This window comes from Cherax quadricarinatus, chromosome 14 (genome assembly GCF_038502225.1).
Source record: "Cherax quadricarinatus isolate ZL_2023a chromosome 14, ASM3850222v1, whole genome shotgun sequence".
NCBI classification, from domain to species: domain Eukaryota; kingdom Metazoa; phylum Arthropoda; class Malacostraca; order Decapoda; family Parastacidae; genus Cherax; species Cherax quadricarinatus.
In genome coordinates this window covers 36,262,173-36,277,225 of record NC_091305.1, presented here as the reverse complement: position 1 = coordinate 36,277,225, position 15,053 = coordinate 36,262,173, and the positions used below count along the sequence as shown (strand labels likewise).

The window sequence follows — 15,053 nt, the reverse complement described above, 5'->3', positions numbered from 1 at the left end:
AGGAAGGAGTAGTAGAAGGATGCTCGCTATTGTTAGTCTGGTCATGCTGTCGCAACACAGAATTCCTAAAGGCAAATTCTTCTGTACAATGCAAAATGGGATGTCTCTCTGCAATCAAGCTTTTGTGCGAAGAGTTTAGGGTACTCTGCACATCTGGAATGGCATTATTCCATGTAGTACAACTCAAACTGATGGTCACTCTGAGCACCTTTAGGATTTTGTGATTTGTGTGCTCGACAAGGTCGTTGCTTGCTGGATGATGTGCGGCCACGGGCGCTTGGGATATGCCGAACCTACAGCAAGGATCCTGCACTGTGGCATTAATGAATTCCGACTCATTGTCCGACAAGAGAACACGTGGGCAAGTATGATGAAGGATAATGTACTCTCTGAAAGCATTTGCAACGGTCTCGGCAGTTTTGTCGAATGGGTACTAACTCACAGTACTATGTCAAGTTATCGACCATCACAAGCAAGTGTTCTTTTTTTTTTTTTTACTTTTCTCCGAGGTCAAAAAATTCGTCAACAGGTCGACAGTTTTCTCCCAAGGCTCCTTTGTACTAGGATATCTTAGGATGGGGTTAGGACCTGTAACTACTTTTGTGCTGGATCTTGATACAAGGGGATACATGGAATTCTTCATTAATTGTCCAACCTTCGGACGAAGACGTACTTACACAAGTGGAAGGTTCCATTGTGATCCCGCCCCCTCCTGCTTCGACTCACCTGACTACAGTATATAAGTCACTTCTCCGGCCATATGCTGTGCTTTTTACAAGAGTGTTGGACTGAACACATCGATTCCAGGCTGAGGGACTGATTACCTCAAACTTCTCCTCTCCTTACCCCTTTCTGCTTTGTATTTGACTGATGAAGCCACTGTGTGGCGAAACGTTTCCTTAATAAAGATTCCCATGTGTTGCATTCTCAATCTTCACCCAGAGGAGCACTGCGCTCAGTGTATATATGACGAGGGGTTAACTTTAATCCTTATTTTAGATATTAAAGTATTGCTGACCGGTGGTGAACATGTTAGGTGGAGTCAACAGGCTTGAAACACCATTAACGAACCATCTAATATCAGAAAATTAATTTCTAGGTTTGTTAAACTATTACAAGATATCCTCCACTGAGAGTGTTCTAGATTCCTCTTCCTCCAGTCGATGCTTGTTGCTGGCGGTTGGTGCGACGAAGCCTCCATCACAGCTCAAATAAGGAGCATAATATTAATATTAAATTTGTAAATTATTATAGTTAAAGTAAAATAAGAGTGGTTGAGGTAGTCTAGCACTAGCTATAATTTACAGACCAGTAGCCTTAACTTCTCACAACATAAAAATCTTCGAAAGAGTGATGAGACGGCAGGTAACAAATTTTTTGGACCAGCACAGCCAACATAACCCGAACCAGCATGATTTTAGAGCAGGACGATCATGTCTGTCACAGCTGCTGAACCATTATGACAGAATTACGGAGGCACTGGAAGGCAACCAAAACGCAGATTTTGCAAAGGCTTTTGACAAATGCGATTATGGAGTGATATGGCACAAAATGGCTCATAGGAATTATGAGAAAGGTAGACAGATGGATTTTCGTGTTCTTAACACACAGAACACAGAAAGTAGTAGTAAGAAGAGCAAAATCCAGCATCAGCGAGTTAAAAAGCTCAGTTCCCCATGGTAATGTCCTGGCACCTCTGCTGTTTCTCATCCTCATAGCAGACATGGACAAAAACACCCGTCACAGTTTTATATCATCATTTGCAGATGACACTAAAATAAGCATGAAAGTCACTACGGTAGAAGACACTGAAAAATAACAGAAGACATAAACAGGGTTTTCCAGTGGGAAGTGGAGAACAACATGACGTTCAGTGGTGATAAGTTCCAGCTGCTTAGGTATGGAAAGAATGAAGAACTCAAAAGGAGCACTATATACAAAACTCAAGAGGGTCACCAAATAGAACGAAAGGAACACGTAAAAGACCTGGGAATAATTATGTAAGTTGACATTCCTTTTAAAGGCCATAACAAGACCAGAAGATATCAGTAACACGCCTGGAACAAGTGTAGAAGCCTTCAAGAGGAAACTGGACAAGTATCTTCACCAGGTGCCAGATCAACCAGGCTGTGATGGATATGTGGGGCAGTGGGCCTCCAGCAGCAACAGCCTGGTTGACCAGGCAAGCACCAGATGAGCCTGGCCGATGGCCGGGCTCCGAGAGTAGTGAAACTCTCGAAACTGTTCAAAGGTATATATATCAAAAGTAAAGGCAAAGGGGAGGCACTGAAAAGACTTGGGAGGCAGTGTCTCCAGTAGAAAAAATAATCTCTTTCCCCGTGGCTATATCACCGATGAAAGTACAAAACTTCGTCTTTCTTCTTTCTGATGGAACACTCTGCACTCCTTGTTGGTTGCAATTATCAAGAATCTGTATATAATTAATACAAAATAAGGTTAAATATCTTTCTGAAGTTCATTGTTCAATAAAGTGTAACATGAACGCCTCCATACATATGGGTAAAGTTTTCTGCGTGTCTAAGCGTTGTGTTTTTGTGTTGCAGGTACGGTGTTGACCACGCCTTCCAGTGTGTTGCACCAGGGGCACGTATTACCAGGACCAGCGTCAATACCTAGGTGCTGGGCTCAAGTAATACCAGCACCAGCGTCAATACCTGGGTGCTGGGCTTCAGTAATACCAGGACCAGCGTCAGTACCTGGGTGCTGGGCTCCAGTATTACCAGAACCAGCGTCATTCCCTGGACGCTGGGCTCCAGTAGTACCAGGACCGTCAGTACCTGGACGCTGCCACTGTAGATGTGGTGCCCCCTCAACCCGTGCTAAGGCTGCCACAGAAAATGGGTATTTATTTGAATAATAACTTCTCTCAGCTTTATACACACACACACACACACACACACACACACACACACACACACACACACACAACAGGCCTAGTGTCTAATCGACATGTGCCTAGGACAAAATGGTAACTAACACACACACACATTCTTGTAGGATGTGTGGAAAGGGTGAATTATTGTAGGATATGTGGGAGGGGTTACAGACACTAGTGTGGGATGTGTGGGAGGGGTGGTACACTGTATATATATATATATATATATATATATATATATATATATATATATATATATATATATATATATATATATATATATATATATATATATATATGAGAATCACATTCAAGCGATCAAAAGTACAAGGCAACCACAGGGAAAAAGAATAACGTTACTCAAAGTCTTTCTTGTCACAAAACCAACACTTTTTCAAGAGCAATACATTGAGGAGATTGAAATGGAGGAGAGATCCCAGCAGGTGTGTCGCAGACACAGGAAACACGACAAGTGTTTCCTGACGTGGGTCTTAATCATATGATGACCCGCCATTGGAGCTTTTGGTCATCTTACGGAGGCCTTCCGCTGGCTTATTGGTTCACCCCTTTTAAAAATAAATGTGACACTGTCCATCGGTGAGAGGCAGGTGCCAGCCGGCGCCAGGATCAGCCAATCAGAGACCTTGAGTGCCAGAAGTCAAGGAGAGTATTTGAAGAAAAGAAAACGACGGTAGATAAGCCCATAACCGTCGTAATCATGGTAGTAAACAGTAAACAATTATCAATTATATAACATGTAATCGATAATTGTTACAGGGCTGTCAAATGGCCTTGAATGTCCTTCCGTTCAATGGAACAATAAGTAATTTTCAAACCAGCACTGCCATTTTTTTTGTTTTTGTTTTTATCATTACTTATATACAAATACTTAAGTTTGTATATTCAATATGACTGACTAAAAATTTTTTATTTTGTTAATTAATCCTAGAAATTTCAGAAACTTTTGGCGTTCATACAATGACTCGTCTGGTCTGAGAATTTTCCATTATTTCTGTAAATATTCTCAAAACAAATGTTGTGAACGGCACTCCAGTTCTTTAAGCAATATTCTCATCTTATTGTAACTGCTGTTCACGGTTAATATAATAATAATAATGTCTATATTACTACAAGTACATGTACAAGGTATACAGTCCTAGTTGACATCAATGACTTACTACTATATAGAAAGCCGCTTGCTATGCTGAGTATTTCGGGCAAATTAGATAAGTTTTGAAGATTGGGACACTTATGCAACATATCAGTTTTGTCCCAGGATGCGACCCACACCAGTCGACTAACCCAGGTACCCATTTTATACTGATGGGTCAACATAGACAACAGATATCTTATGGAAACACGTCCCTAATGTTATCCAGCCGTACCGGGGATCGACCCCCGAACCTCAGTGTGTGAGCTAGCGATGGAACTAAGGTTTAAATAATAACTTACAACAAGGACTCCAATAGAAATAAGTCACTTTGTCTGACTTATTTTGGTTGTCGTAAGTTATATACACATATGCTGCTATGTATGATAATTTATGTAACTGCATTTAAGTGTACCTGTACCTGAATACATTTCCGGTGGCCTGGTGGCTAAAGCTCTCGCTTCACACACGGAGGGCGTGGGTTCGATTTCCGGAGGGTGGAAACATTTCGAAGTGTTTCCTTGTACCTATTGTCCTGTTCACCTAGCAGCAAATAGGTACCTGAGTGTTAGCCGACTGGTGTGGTCGCATCCTGGGGGACAAGATTGAGGACCACAATGGAAATAAATTAGTCCTCGATGACGCACTGACTTTCTTGGGTTATCCTGGGTGGCTAACCCTCCGGGGTTAAAAATCCGAACGAAATCTTTTCTTACGAGTAAAATTGTAGAACATGCGACGACTTCACAGAGAATGGAATCTCTATAGAAAATGGGACGGTCTATGTTTGGGTTGACTCAACAAAAATGGGGGCTCCTGTAACACCATTTATTTATTTATTTATTTATTTATTTATTTGAACATGACACAGAAGTACAAAAGAATACAGTTAAATGCAGCATGCCAAAGCCACTTGAATGCATAGCATTACGGGCAGGCTTAAAATTAACTTAAGATTAACTAAGTAATGAAGTATTCAGTGGTAAAACATTATTGTAAGAGATAACAAGCACAGATGAGTATTACAAAAACAACCATTCTAAATGACATATCTATCTGTCGTGTAAATACATTTGTAAAACTTTATTGTGGCAACGTTTCGCTCTCCAGGAGCTTTATCAAGCCATTACTTTTTTGATAAATGCATTCAGTTGCCACAATGCTTAGAACTTCGCAGCATAAACTAAGAAACCAGAAGTGAGGACCAGAGGGGTAACAGGCCAACAGAATGGTCACTATGGCACACACACAAACATGTACCACCTGGGCAACAACTCGCATACACGAACTTATTCCTCCCAAGCTATTGGGGAACAAATGGTCCACAATAGTCGTTCCAAACCTGACTCGAGCACAAGTGAAGAGAATATCCGATACAGGCAGGCAGATGTCATAATGTTTATGCTGAAGTACAACATCTAAGTAAGTTTATTTAGGTACAAGTACACATAAATACAGTTACATAAATTAACATATAGCAGCATACATGTACATTACCTAGGATAGCCCAAAAAAGTCAGACAAAGTGGCTTATTTCCATTGGGGTCCTTGAAGGCAATCAGGAGGCTTCGTGAATTATCAGGTTTAAGAATATGTACAATGGTCTCAGTTAAGAATGAATCAAGTTTGTATAATCCTAACCTATTATTATAAAATGAAAGGATATCATACTTATAACTGCTGATACTAAGATGTTTCTTTCCAACACTGACTGGCTAGGAACCATAATTTGGGCTTCAGACCATTTAGCAGTATTTTTGCAACCCAGTTTGTGATTAAATCTGGTATTTGATTCTTGAATTATCCTGATTAAATACTGATGTTGTGTCAACCTAGATTCAAGGGGTTTACCTGTTAGTCTGATGTGAAATAGATTGCATCCTCTGCAAGACACTTCGTACACACCGAGTATGTTTGCTGGTGAATTCTTGATCAGTATGTTCTTCACAGTCCTTGAATTCTTGAACACTACATGTATGTTCACTCTTTTTTTTTAGAGCATTAGGCAAAACCGATAAATTCTTGTTATATGGGAGAACTAGCAAATTCTTCTTTGGTAGTGCTATCCTAAGGTGAAGCCTGCAGTGAGTGTTCCTAGGTGCTATATAAACCTTTTCCACAAAATCCTTTGGGTATCACAGTCTCGTCGCAATGTCATTGATTTTAGTAATTTCCTTATCTAGTAACTGGGGGCTACAGATGCGTAGAGTTCTCAGAGACATCTGGGAAATAAGCTCCTTTAAATTCTAGTTTCATGATTCGAATAATAGTGGATGAAGGAGCATACACTAGTTGCCTTCCTATACACTGTGAAGTTAAAGTTTCTATACATTCGGTCTCCCTACCTGGAGGGAATTCCAGGGATCAACGCCCCCGCCGCCTGGTCCACGACTAGGCCTCCCGGTGGATCAGAGCCTGATCAACCAGACTGTTACTACTGGATACATGTAGTCCAACATACAAATCACAGCCCAGCTGATCCTGCACCAACTTTAATTATCTGTCCAGCTCCTTCTTGAAGGCAGCCATGGATCTATTGGTAATTTCCCTTATGTTGAATTAGACACATGTGCAACTCTTGGGTATCTTTATTGAGGAAACGTTTCGCCACACAGTGGCTTCATCAGTCCATACAAAGGAGAAACTTGAAGAACAGGAGGAGAATGAGGTAATCAGTCCCTCAGCCTTGAGTAGATGTGGTCAGTTCATCAATCTTGAATAGAATACGGCATATGAGCGGAGAAACAGCACATGTGTCTAATTCAACAACATGTCGGTTCTCTGACCCATTCATCTACAATCCTGTCAGACACTGCAACTTCTTGGGATCTTAATACTTGGGAATTTTTTACTTGCCTAATCCTTGGGCACGACCTACTTCCACATTGGACAAATGTGACACCACCTACGACTGCTGCCCCTCACCTGTCTACGGTTTATAAGCTGTTTCTCCGCTCATATGCCGTATTCTATTCAAGATTGATGGACTGACCACATCGACTCAAGGCTGAGGGACTGATTACCTCATTCTCCTCCTGTTCTTCAAGTTTCTCCTTTGTATGGACTGATGAAGCCACTGTGTGGCGAAACGTTTCCTCAATAAAGATACCCAAGAGTTGCACATGTGTCTAATTCAACAACATGTCGGTTCTCTGAACCATTCATCTACAATTCCCCTTATGCCTGGTGGGAGGCTGTTGAACAGTCTTGGATCCCGGACACTTATTGTGTTTTCTATTAGTATACCAATGGCACCCCTACTTTTCATTGGGGGTATTTTGCCCCGTCTGCCCAGTCTTTTGCTTTCAAAGGGAGTGATTTCTGTGTGATAATTAAGGACCATTCCTTCTAGGATTTTTTAAGTATAGATTATGATATATCTCTTTCACCTGCATTCCACTGAATACAAGTCAAGTGCTTCCAAGCGTTCCCAGTAGTTAAGGTGCTTGACAGAACTTATATTTGAAGTAAAAGTTCTCTGTACATTCTCTAGATCTGCAATTTCACCTGCTTTGAATGGAAAGGTTAATGTATAGCAGCATTCCAGCCTAAAGAGAACAAGTGATTTACAAAGGCTCATCACTGGCTTGGCATCTCTTGTTTTGAACATTCTCATTATCAGTCCTATCACTTTCTTCGCATTTGTGTTCGTGGCATTGTTGTGATCCTTGAAAGTGAGATCCTCGGACATTACCACTCCCAGGTCCCTCACATTACTTTTCCATTCTATTGTATGATTAGAGTTCGTAGTATACTCAGTTCTTATTATTATCTCCTCCAGCTTTTCCACTATGGAATATTTGGAATTTGTCTTCATTGAGCATCATATTGTTTTCCGTTGAACATAGGAAAACTTGGAGGCTAATCGTGTCCTCAGTGGATGATAATCTCATGCTGATCTTAGTATCGTCTGCGAAAGATGACACTGTGCTATGGATTACATCTCTATGTCTGATATGAGGATGACGAACAGGATAAGGTCGAATGCTGTGCCTTGTGGAATAAAGCTCTTCACTATGCCAGCTTCTGATTTAACTCTGTTTACCACTACTCTTTGTGTTTGATTGGTTAGAAAGTTGAAGATCCTGCTTTTTCAAAGTCTGTGTATATTATATCTGCATTCTGTTTGTTTTCCAGTGCATTCAAGACCATATTATAGTGATACGGCAGTTGCGAGAGGCACGAGTGACTCGCTCTGAACCCATGTTGCCCAGGATTTGGAAGTTTTTGGAAATCCATGTGGATTGTATTCATGCTTCTTAGTACTCTTTCAAAGATTTTTATGATGTGGGACGTTAGAGCTATTAGTCTATAGTTCTTAGCTAATGTTTTTCTGCCACTTTATGGAGTGGGGCTATATCTGTTGTTTTTAGCGACTGTGGAATTTCACCCATGTTTAAGCTCCTCTGTAGTATACTTAGGGCATGCAAAAGGAGTTTCTTGTAGCTCTTAATGAACACAGAGTTCCACTAGTCTGGGCCTGGGGCTGAGTGCATGGGCATGCTGTTAATGACTTTCTCAGACTCTAGTGGAGTTAGGGTAGTGTCAGAAATTTGGCATACATTGACGGAGTTTTGAGGCTCATTCATGAAAAAAATCATATGGATTCTCGATCTTTAGACTGATTAGCGGCTCGCTAAACACACAGTTGTACTGAGATTTCATCTCATTATATTTCTTTGTTGCCATCAGTGTAGGTCCCATCTTGTCTGAGGAAAGGCCAATATTAGATGTGGTTTTTGCCTTGTTTTTTGCTCATCCTGTCTCCCCTAGATCCTATATGAATCCTTTAACTTAAACTCAATACTTTCCACTTCCCTGGTCAGCGCTTCCTTCTGTGTATCAGATAATCTAGAGTTCTTGAGGAGCTCAATGATTCGTCGTCGTCTGCGGTAGAGGGAGCGTCTTTCTACAGTTTACTTCTTCTCTTCTACCTTTTCTTCTTTCTTAACGGAATATGTAGATCAAGACATCAAGAAAGAAGAGTTTGCAATCGACTTCCTTTTTAACTGTGAATTTAGTGGACGGAGGAAGCTTCTTGATTCTCGCTAGTAAACTATCCTGTAGCCGTCCTCCCTGGATTTTGGCAGTTTCCTACCGAAACTCAGTGAGCCTGCCCTGTCCATTAAATTTACAGTTGAAAAGGAAGGTGATTGCAAACTCCCCTTAACTGATGTACTGATCTAAAAAATTGATAGAAATTTCACATTCACAATATATATGAAGGCAAGCAGTGTATGCTCCTACATCCACTATCATTCCAATCACGAAACTAGAATTAAAAGGAATGTGTTTCTCAAAATGTTTCTGAAAGCTCTACGCATTTGTAACCCCGAGTTTCAAGATGAGGAAATTGCAGAAATCTGTGATAAGATTTCGTTCGGATTTTTAACCCCGGAGGGTTAGCCACCCAGGATAACCCAAGAAAGTCAGTGCGTCATCGAGGACTGTCTAACTTATTTCCATTGGGGTCCTTAATCTTGTCCCCCAGGATGCGACCCACACCAGTCGACTAACACCCAGGTACCTATTTGCTGCTAGGTGAACAGGACAACAGGTGTAAGGAAACGTGTCGAAATGTTTCCACCCGCCGGGAATCGAACCCGGGCCCTCCGTGTGTGAAGCGGGAGCTTTAGCCACCAGGCCACCGGGCCACCGGGCCAACGCTGCGATACCCTAAGGTTTTGTGGAAAAGGCCTTGATAGCAGCTCTGAAGACTTATTATAAGATTGAACCTAGGAGAACATTACCTCCAAGAAGGAATTTGCTGGTTCTCCCATATAACGAGAATCTTTCGATTTTTACCTAATGCCATGACAAGGCCCCCAAGCCCGCGAGGGAGAAAGAGAGAGAGTACATTTCTTGTCTCCAGGTTGAGTTGGCGCCAAGTGAAAACAAGGCAGGGTGAGCCGAGGTAAGCTGGAAGTAAGCCTATACCACTAGGCGGCAGCACAGATTACGCGAAATATAAAGGCCACCCAGTGCGAAATATAAACCTCAACTGGGTATACAATGTTGGTACAGTAGGCCTGTCCTTATGTTGGTACAGTAGGCCTGTCCTTATGTTTGTACAGTAAACCTGTTCTTATGGTGGTACAGTATGCCTGTCCTTATGTTGGTACTGTAAGCCTGTCCCTATGTTGGTACAATAGGTTTGTCCTTATGTAGGTGTGTCTCTATGGTAATTCAGTAGGTGTGTCTCCTGGTAGATCAGAAGGTGTATCTTCATAATGACGCAGTAGGAGTCTTCATAACAATTCCTCTTGCTCCAGACTCTGCCAAGGACACGCTGAATGTGCGTAAATAGACTGAAAATGATGCAGCATACAGAATTAGTGATGAAGTAGAGTGTGATACAAGACACGTTCATGCGCCCTGGCATTCGCTCTTAACATTACACAAACATTCCTTCACTATGTTCTAATCCAAGCACGTCCCTGATAACTATTTTGACGTAGTTGTGGTTGTCCTGTTGTAGACTCGAGGATAAATGCACATTGGCAACTCCTAGTACATTACCGTGCTATACAGAGAACAGAAAAGCAATACAGAGAACGGAAAAGCAATACAGAGAACAAAAAAAAGCAATACAGAGAACAGAAAAGCAGTACAGAGAACAGAAGAGCAATACAGAGAACAGAAAGCAGTGAATGTATAAAATGGAAAGTCATGTGAGAGAGGTAGGGTCAGGTCTGGTGGTGCCAGTTGCTAGAGCAAGCTTTACCTGCCTGTGTAGTGTGTGTGGAAGGGTAGTATCAGCTTGGCTGACACCTTAAACTAATAAAACTATCTGAGGATGAAGGCAGCATCAAGATAGCTACATTTCTAGTCTTCCCTCACCACCAACTTGGCATCTTTCCATCTCATCTAGAACCCTTCTGAATTTCTATGTATTTCACATGAGTTGTTCTACTGATCTGTGTATTTAACATAAGCTGCTACTGTTTGCGTATTTGTGCTCGCTCTACTGTTGGTTCTGGGTTCTGGATGTCTCGCCAACATATTCCTTATCACATCCACAGCACGGGATAACATCCACACCTGTGCTGGTTTTGATAGTCCTAACTGGTCTCTTCTTAACTAAAACCTTAACCGTAGATGAAGAGACGGAGAGTCATGTTACCAAGAGCGCTCGTCCTCCTAGCATGTTTGGCTCCAGCGCGACCAATGGCGCAGCTAATGGGTGATCATTCCTGTGGGGTTGTGTTAACGATGTCGTTTCTTCGTGTTGATGATGCTGTTTGTTGGTGTTGATGATGCTGTTTGTTCGTGTTGATGATGTTGTTTGCTCATATTGATGATCCTGTTTGTTCGTGTTGGAGATGTTATTTGCTCGTGTTGATGATGCTGTTTTTTCATGTTGATGATGTTGTTTGCTCGTGTTGATGATGTTGTTTGTTCGTGTTGAAGATGCTGTTTACTCGTGGTGACGATGCTGATTGTTCGTGTTGATGATGCTGTTTACTCGTGTTGATGATGTTGTTTGTTCGTGTTGATGATGCTGTTTCTTCGTGTTCATTATACTGTTTGTTCGTGTTGATGGTGTTTGCTCGTGTTGATGGTGGTTGCTCGTGTTGATGATGCTGTTTATTCGTGTTGATGTTTGTGTATTGATGATGCTGTTTATCCGTGTTGATGATGCTGTTTGCTCGTGTTGATGATGTTGCTTGTTCTTGTTGATGATACTGCTTGCTCGTGTGTCTGTGTTAATGATGTCGTGTGTCAATACTGATGATGCTATGTGTCAGTCTGCGGTCAGGGGCGACTGAAAGCACATTAACACTCTAGGCTGCAAATCCTCTGTCATAAATCAGAGAACGGGTTGGACTTGAAGCCTTGGGAGTCCATGGAGTCCAATGTGTTAACCGCTAAACTAGTTGGACCAGCTGGCCTGTTTGGGGACCTGCCTTCCATGGGCTCCAGCTTCACCCATACCGTGATATCTTGGCAATCATGGTATCACGATTTCGTGAGCCTGTATCATAGTGCAGGTCCATGTTAGTGGATTTCCAGTACACTATGAAGGCGAGCCTCTCTCCCACCTGTGTAAATTGGATGGGTGATCCTATACTATTCATCTTAGTAGACCCAGTGTTTATATCCAAACATTTAGAAACACTAACAGAATACTGACATGGTTTTGAAAGACACTTGAGCAAACATATTTATTAGAAAACGTTTCGCTCCTGGGACCTTGATCAAGGTCCCAGGGGATGATGTGTAAGGCATACTTAGTTTTTAGATGCTCCTTCTGAGCTCAGCCAGAATAAAGCTGCCTGGAAGCCCATGGCTATCTTAAAACACTGTTTACGACTGTTCTCCCCGAACCTGAAACACTTGTAATTCAGACGCGGTTTGAGGAGGTCATCAAAGTCAATACAAGGCATGAGATGATCTAAAGTTATTGCTGGCTGTATTGTGTAGTCACTGCGAGTGATTATGTAGTTGGTATGTTAGTCAACGGACCAGAAACTTGAAGACTCGCTACTTTCTTGTCCCTGATTTTCATATGTTGAATCTGATTATTGAGATAATCTCAGCGTTTGAGATGAGACTGGTTACTGATCCCTGGCAGTAGTGTTCCACCAGTCAACCAGTGTGTCAGTGTGGAACACTACCAGTCAATGACAGTAGTGCTCCACCAGTCAACCAGCGTGTCGGTGTGGAGCACTACTAATCACTGACAGCAGTGTTCAACCAGTCAACTAGTGTGTCAGTGTGGGGCACTACCAGTCAGTGACAGTAGTGTTCCACCAGTCAACCAGTGTGTCAGTGTGGGGCACTACCAGTCATTGGTAGCAGTGTTCCACCAGTAAACCAGCGTGTCAGTGTGGCGCACTACCAGTCATTGACAGTAGTGTTCCACCAGTCAACCAGTGTATCAGTGTGGAGCACTACCAGTCATTGACAGTAGTGCTCCATCAGTCAACCAGTGTGTCAGTGTGGAGCACTACCAGTCATTGACAGTAGTGTTCCACAAGTCAGTGTGTCAGTGTGGAGCACTACCAGTCACTGGCAGTAGTGTTCCACCAGTCACGTGATAAATCCGTACACCCTTACGTCTGGTATCCCCACGCTCGCTGGTATCCCCACGCTCGCTGGTATCCCCACGCTCGCTGGTATCCCCACGCTCGCGGGTACCCCCACGCTCGCGGGTATCCCCACGCTCGCCTGCAGTGATGCGCTGACGTTGGGTGCGCACTTATACAACAGTTATTCGTGTGAATTATCGAGGGTAACTTTCACTCGTGACATGAGTGAAGGACATGCAGACCCAGCCATGCACATCCACCTGATGAGTAAATCTTAATGTTCTTGATATTATTATTATTATTATTATTATTATTATTATTATTATTATTATTATTATTATTATTATTATTATTATTATTATTATTATTTATAATTATTGTTGTTATAGTTATTATTATTGTTATAATTATTATCTTATTGCCTTGAAGGAAACAGTATTTAAAGCAAGTTGTTATATAGTAAGAACATAACCAGACTGCGCTGGTGTTGAGTGTGTGTACACAACAGTAGGAGTCAACCTTGAAATACCAGCACAAGAGTATGTAACACCGTGACTCGGAGAACAATAACACTCTACTTTGCACCTGTCTATCGCAATCATCTCAGGTGGAGTGATGTAATAGGTTATCGTGATCAAACTGGAGAGTATATGGATGTACATATGGATGTACACATGGATGTGCACTCTGTTGTTATGTGATGCTGCTGATGCTACCAGCCAACACAAGTCTCCCAGTGTAGTGTTGCGTTGTGTCTTGGGCGAGTGTTGCTCGACCCCTGTGTGTGTGTGTGTGTGTGTGTGTGTGTGTACTCACCTAATTGTACTCACCTAATTGTGGTTGCAGGGGTCGAGACTCAGCTCCTGGCCCCGCCTCTTCACTGATCGCTACTGGATCCTCTCTCTCTCTGCTTCCTGAGCTTTGTCATACCTCTTCTTAAAACTATGTATGGTTCCTGCCTCCACTACTTCACTTGCTAGGCTATTCCACTTGCTGACAACTCTATGACTGAAGAAATACTTCCTAACGTCCCTGTGACTCGTCTGAGTCTTCAGCTTCCAGTTGTGACCCCTTGTCCCTGTGTCCCCTCTCTGGAACATCCTATCTCTGTCCACCTTGTCTATTCCCCGCAGTATCTTGTATGTCGTTATCATGTCTCCCCTGACCCTTCTGTCCTCCAGTGTCGTCAGTCCGATTTCCCTTAACCTTTCCTCGTACGACATTCCCTTGAGCTCTGGGACTAGCCTTGTTGCAAACCTTTGTACTTTCTCTAACTTCTTGACGTGCTTGACCAGGTGTGGGTTCCAGACTGGTGCTGCATACTCCAGTATGGGCCTAACATACACAGTGTACAGTGTCTTGAACGATTCCTTATTGAGGTATCGGAACGCTATTCTCAGGTTTGCCAGGCGCCCGTATGCTGCAGCGGTTATTTGGTTGATGTGTGCCTCCGGTGATGTACTCGGTGTTATGGTCACCCCAAGGTCTTTCTCCCTGAGTGAGGTCTGTAGTCTTTGTCCACCTAGCCTATATTCTGTCTGCGGTCTTCTTTGCCCCTCCCCAATCTTCATGACTTTGCATTTGGCTGGATTGAATTCGAGGAGCCAGTTACTGGACCACATGTCCAGCCTCTCCAGGTCTCTTTGCAGTCCTGCCTCATCCTCGTCCGATTTAATTCTTCTCATCAACTTCACGTCATCTGCGAACAGGGACACTTCAGAGTCTATTCCTTCCATCATGTCGTTCACATATATCAAAAATAGCACTGGTCCTAGAACTGACCCCTGTGGGACCCCGCTCGTAACAGGCGCCCACTGTGATACCTCTTCACGTACCATGACTCGTTGCTGCCTCCCTGTCAGGTATTCCCTTATCCATTGCAGTGCCCTTCCTTTTATGTGTGCCTGATCCTCCAGCTTCTGCACTAATCTCTTGTGGGGAACTGTGTCAAAGGCCTTCCTGCAGTCTAGGAAAA

The 15,053-nt window shown here is 42.6% G+C and overlaps 1 protein-coding gene across 1 annotated transcript in view; it reads left to right on the top strand.

Moving 5' to 3' along the window:
- LOC128698520 (histone-lysine N-methyltransferase SETD1B-like) overlaps window positions 1-15,053 on the top strand; it is a 438,732-nt gene that overhangs the window by 25,282 nt on the left and 398,397 nt on the right. The window contains exon 2 of the mRNA XM_070084956.1: window positions 2,565-2,862. Coding sequence (XP_069941057.1) covers window positions 2,859-2,862 — 4 coding nt within the window. The 5' untranslated portion in view covers window positions 2,565-2,858. The remainder of the gene's footprint in view (window positions 1-2,564; window positions 2,863-15,053) is intronic.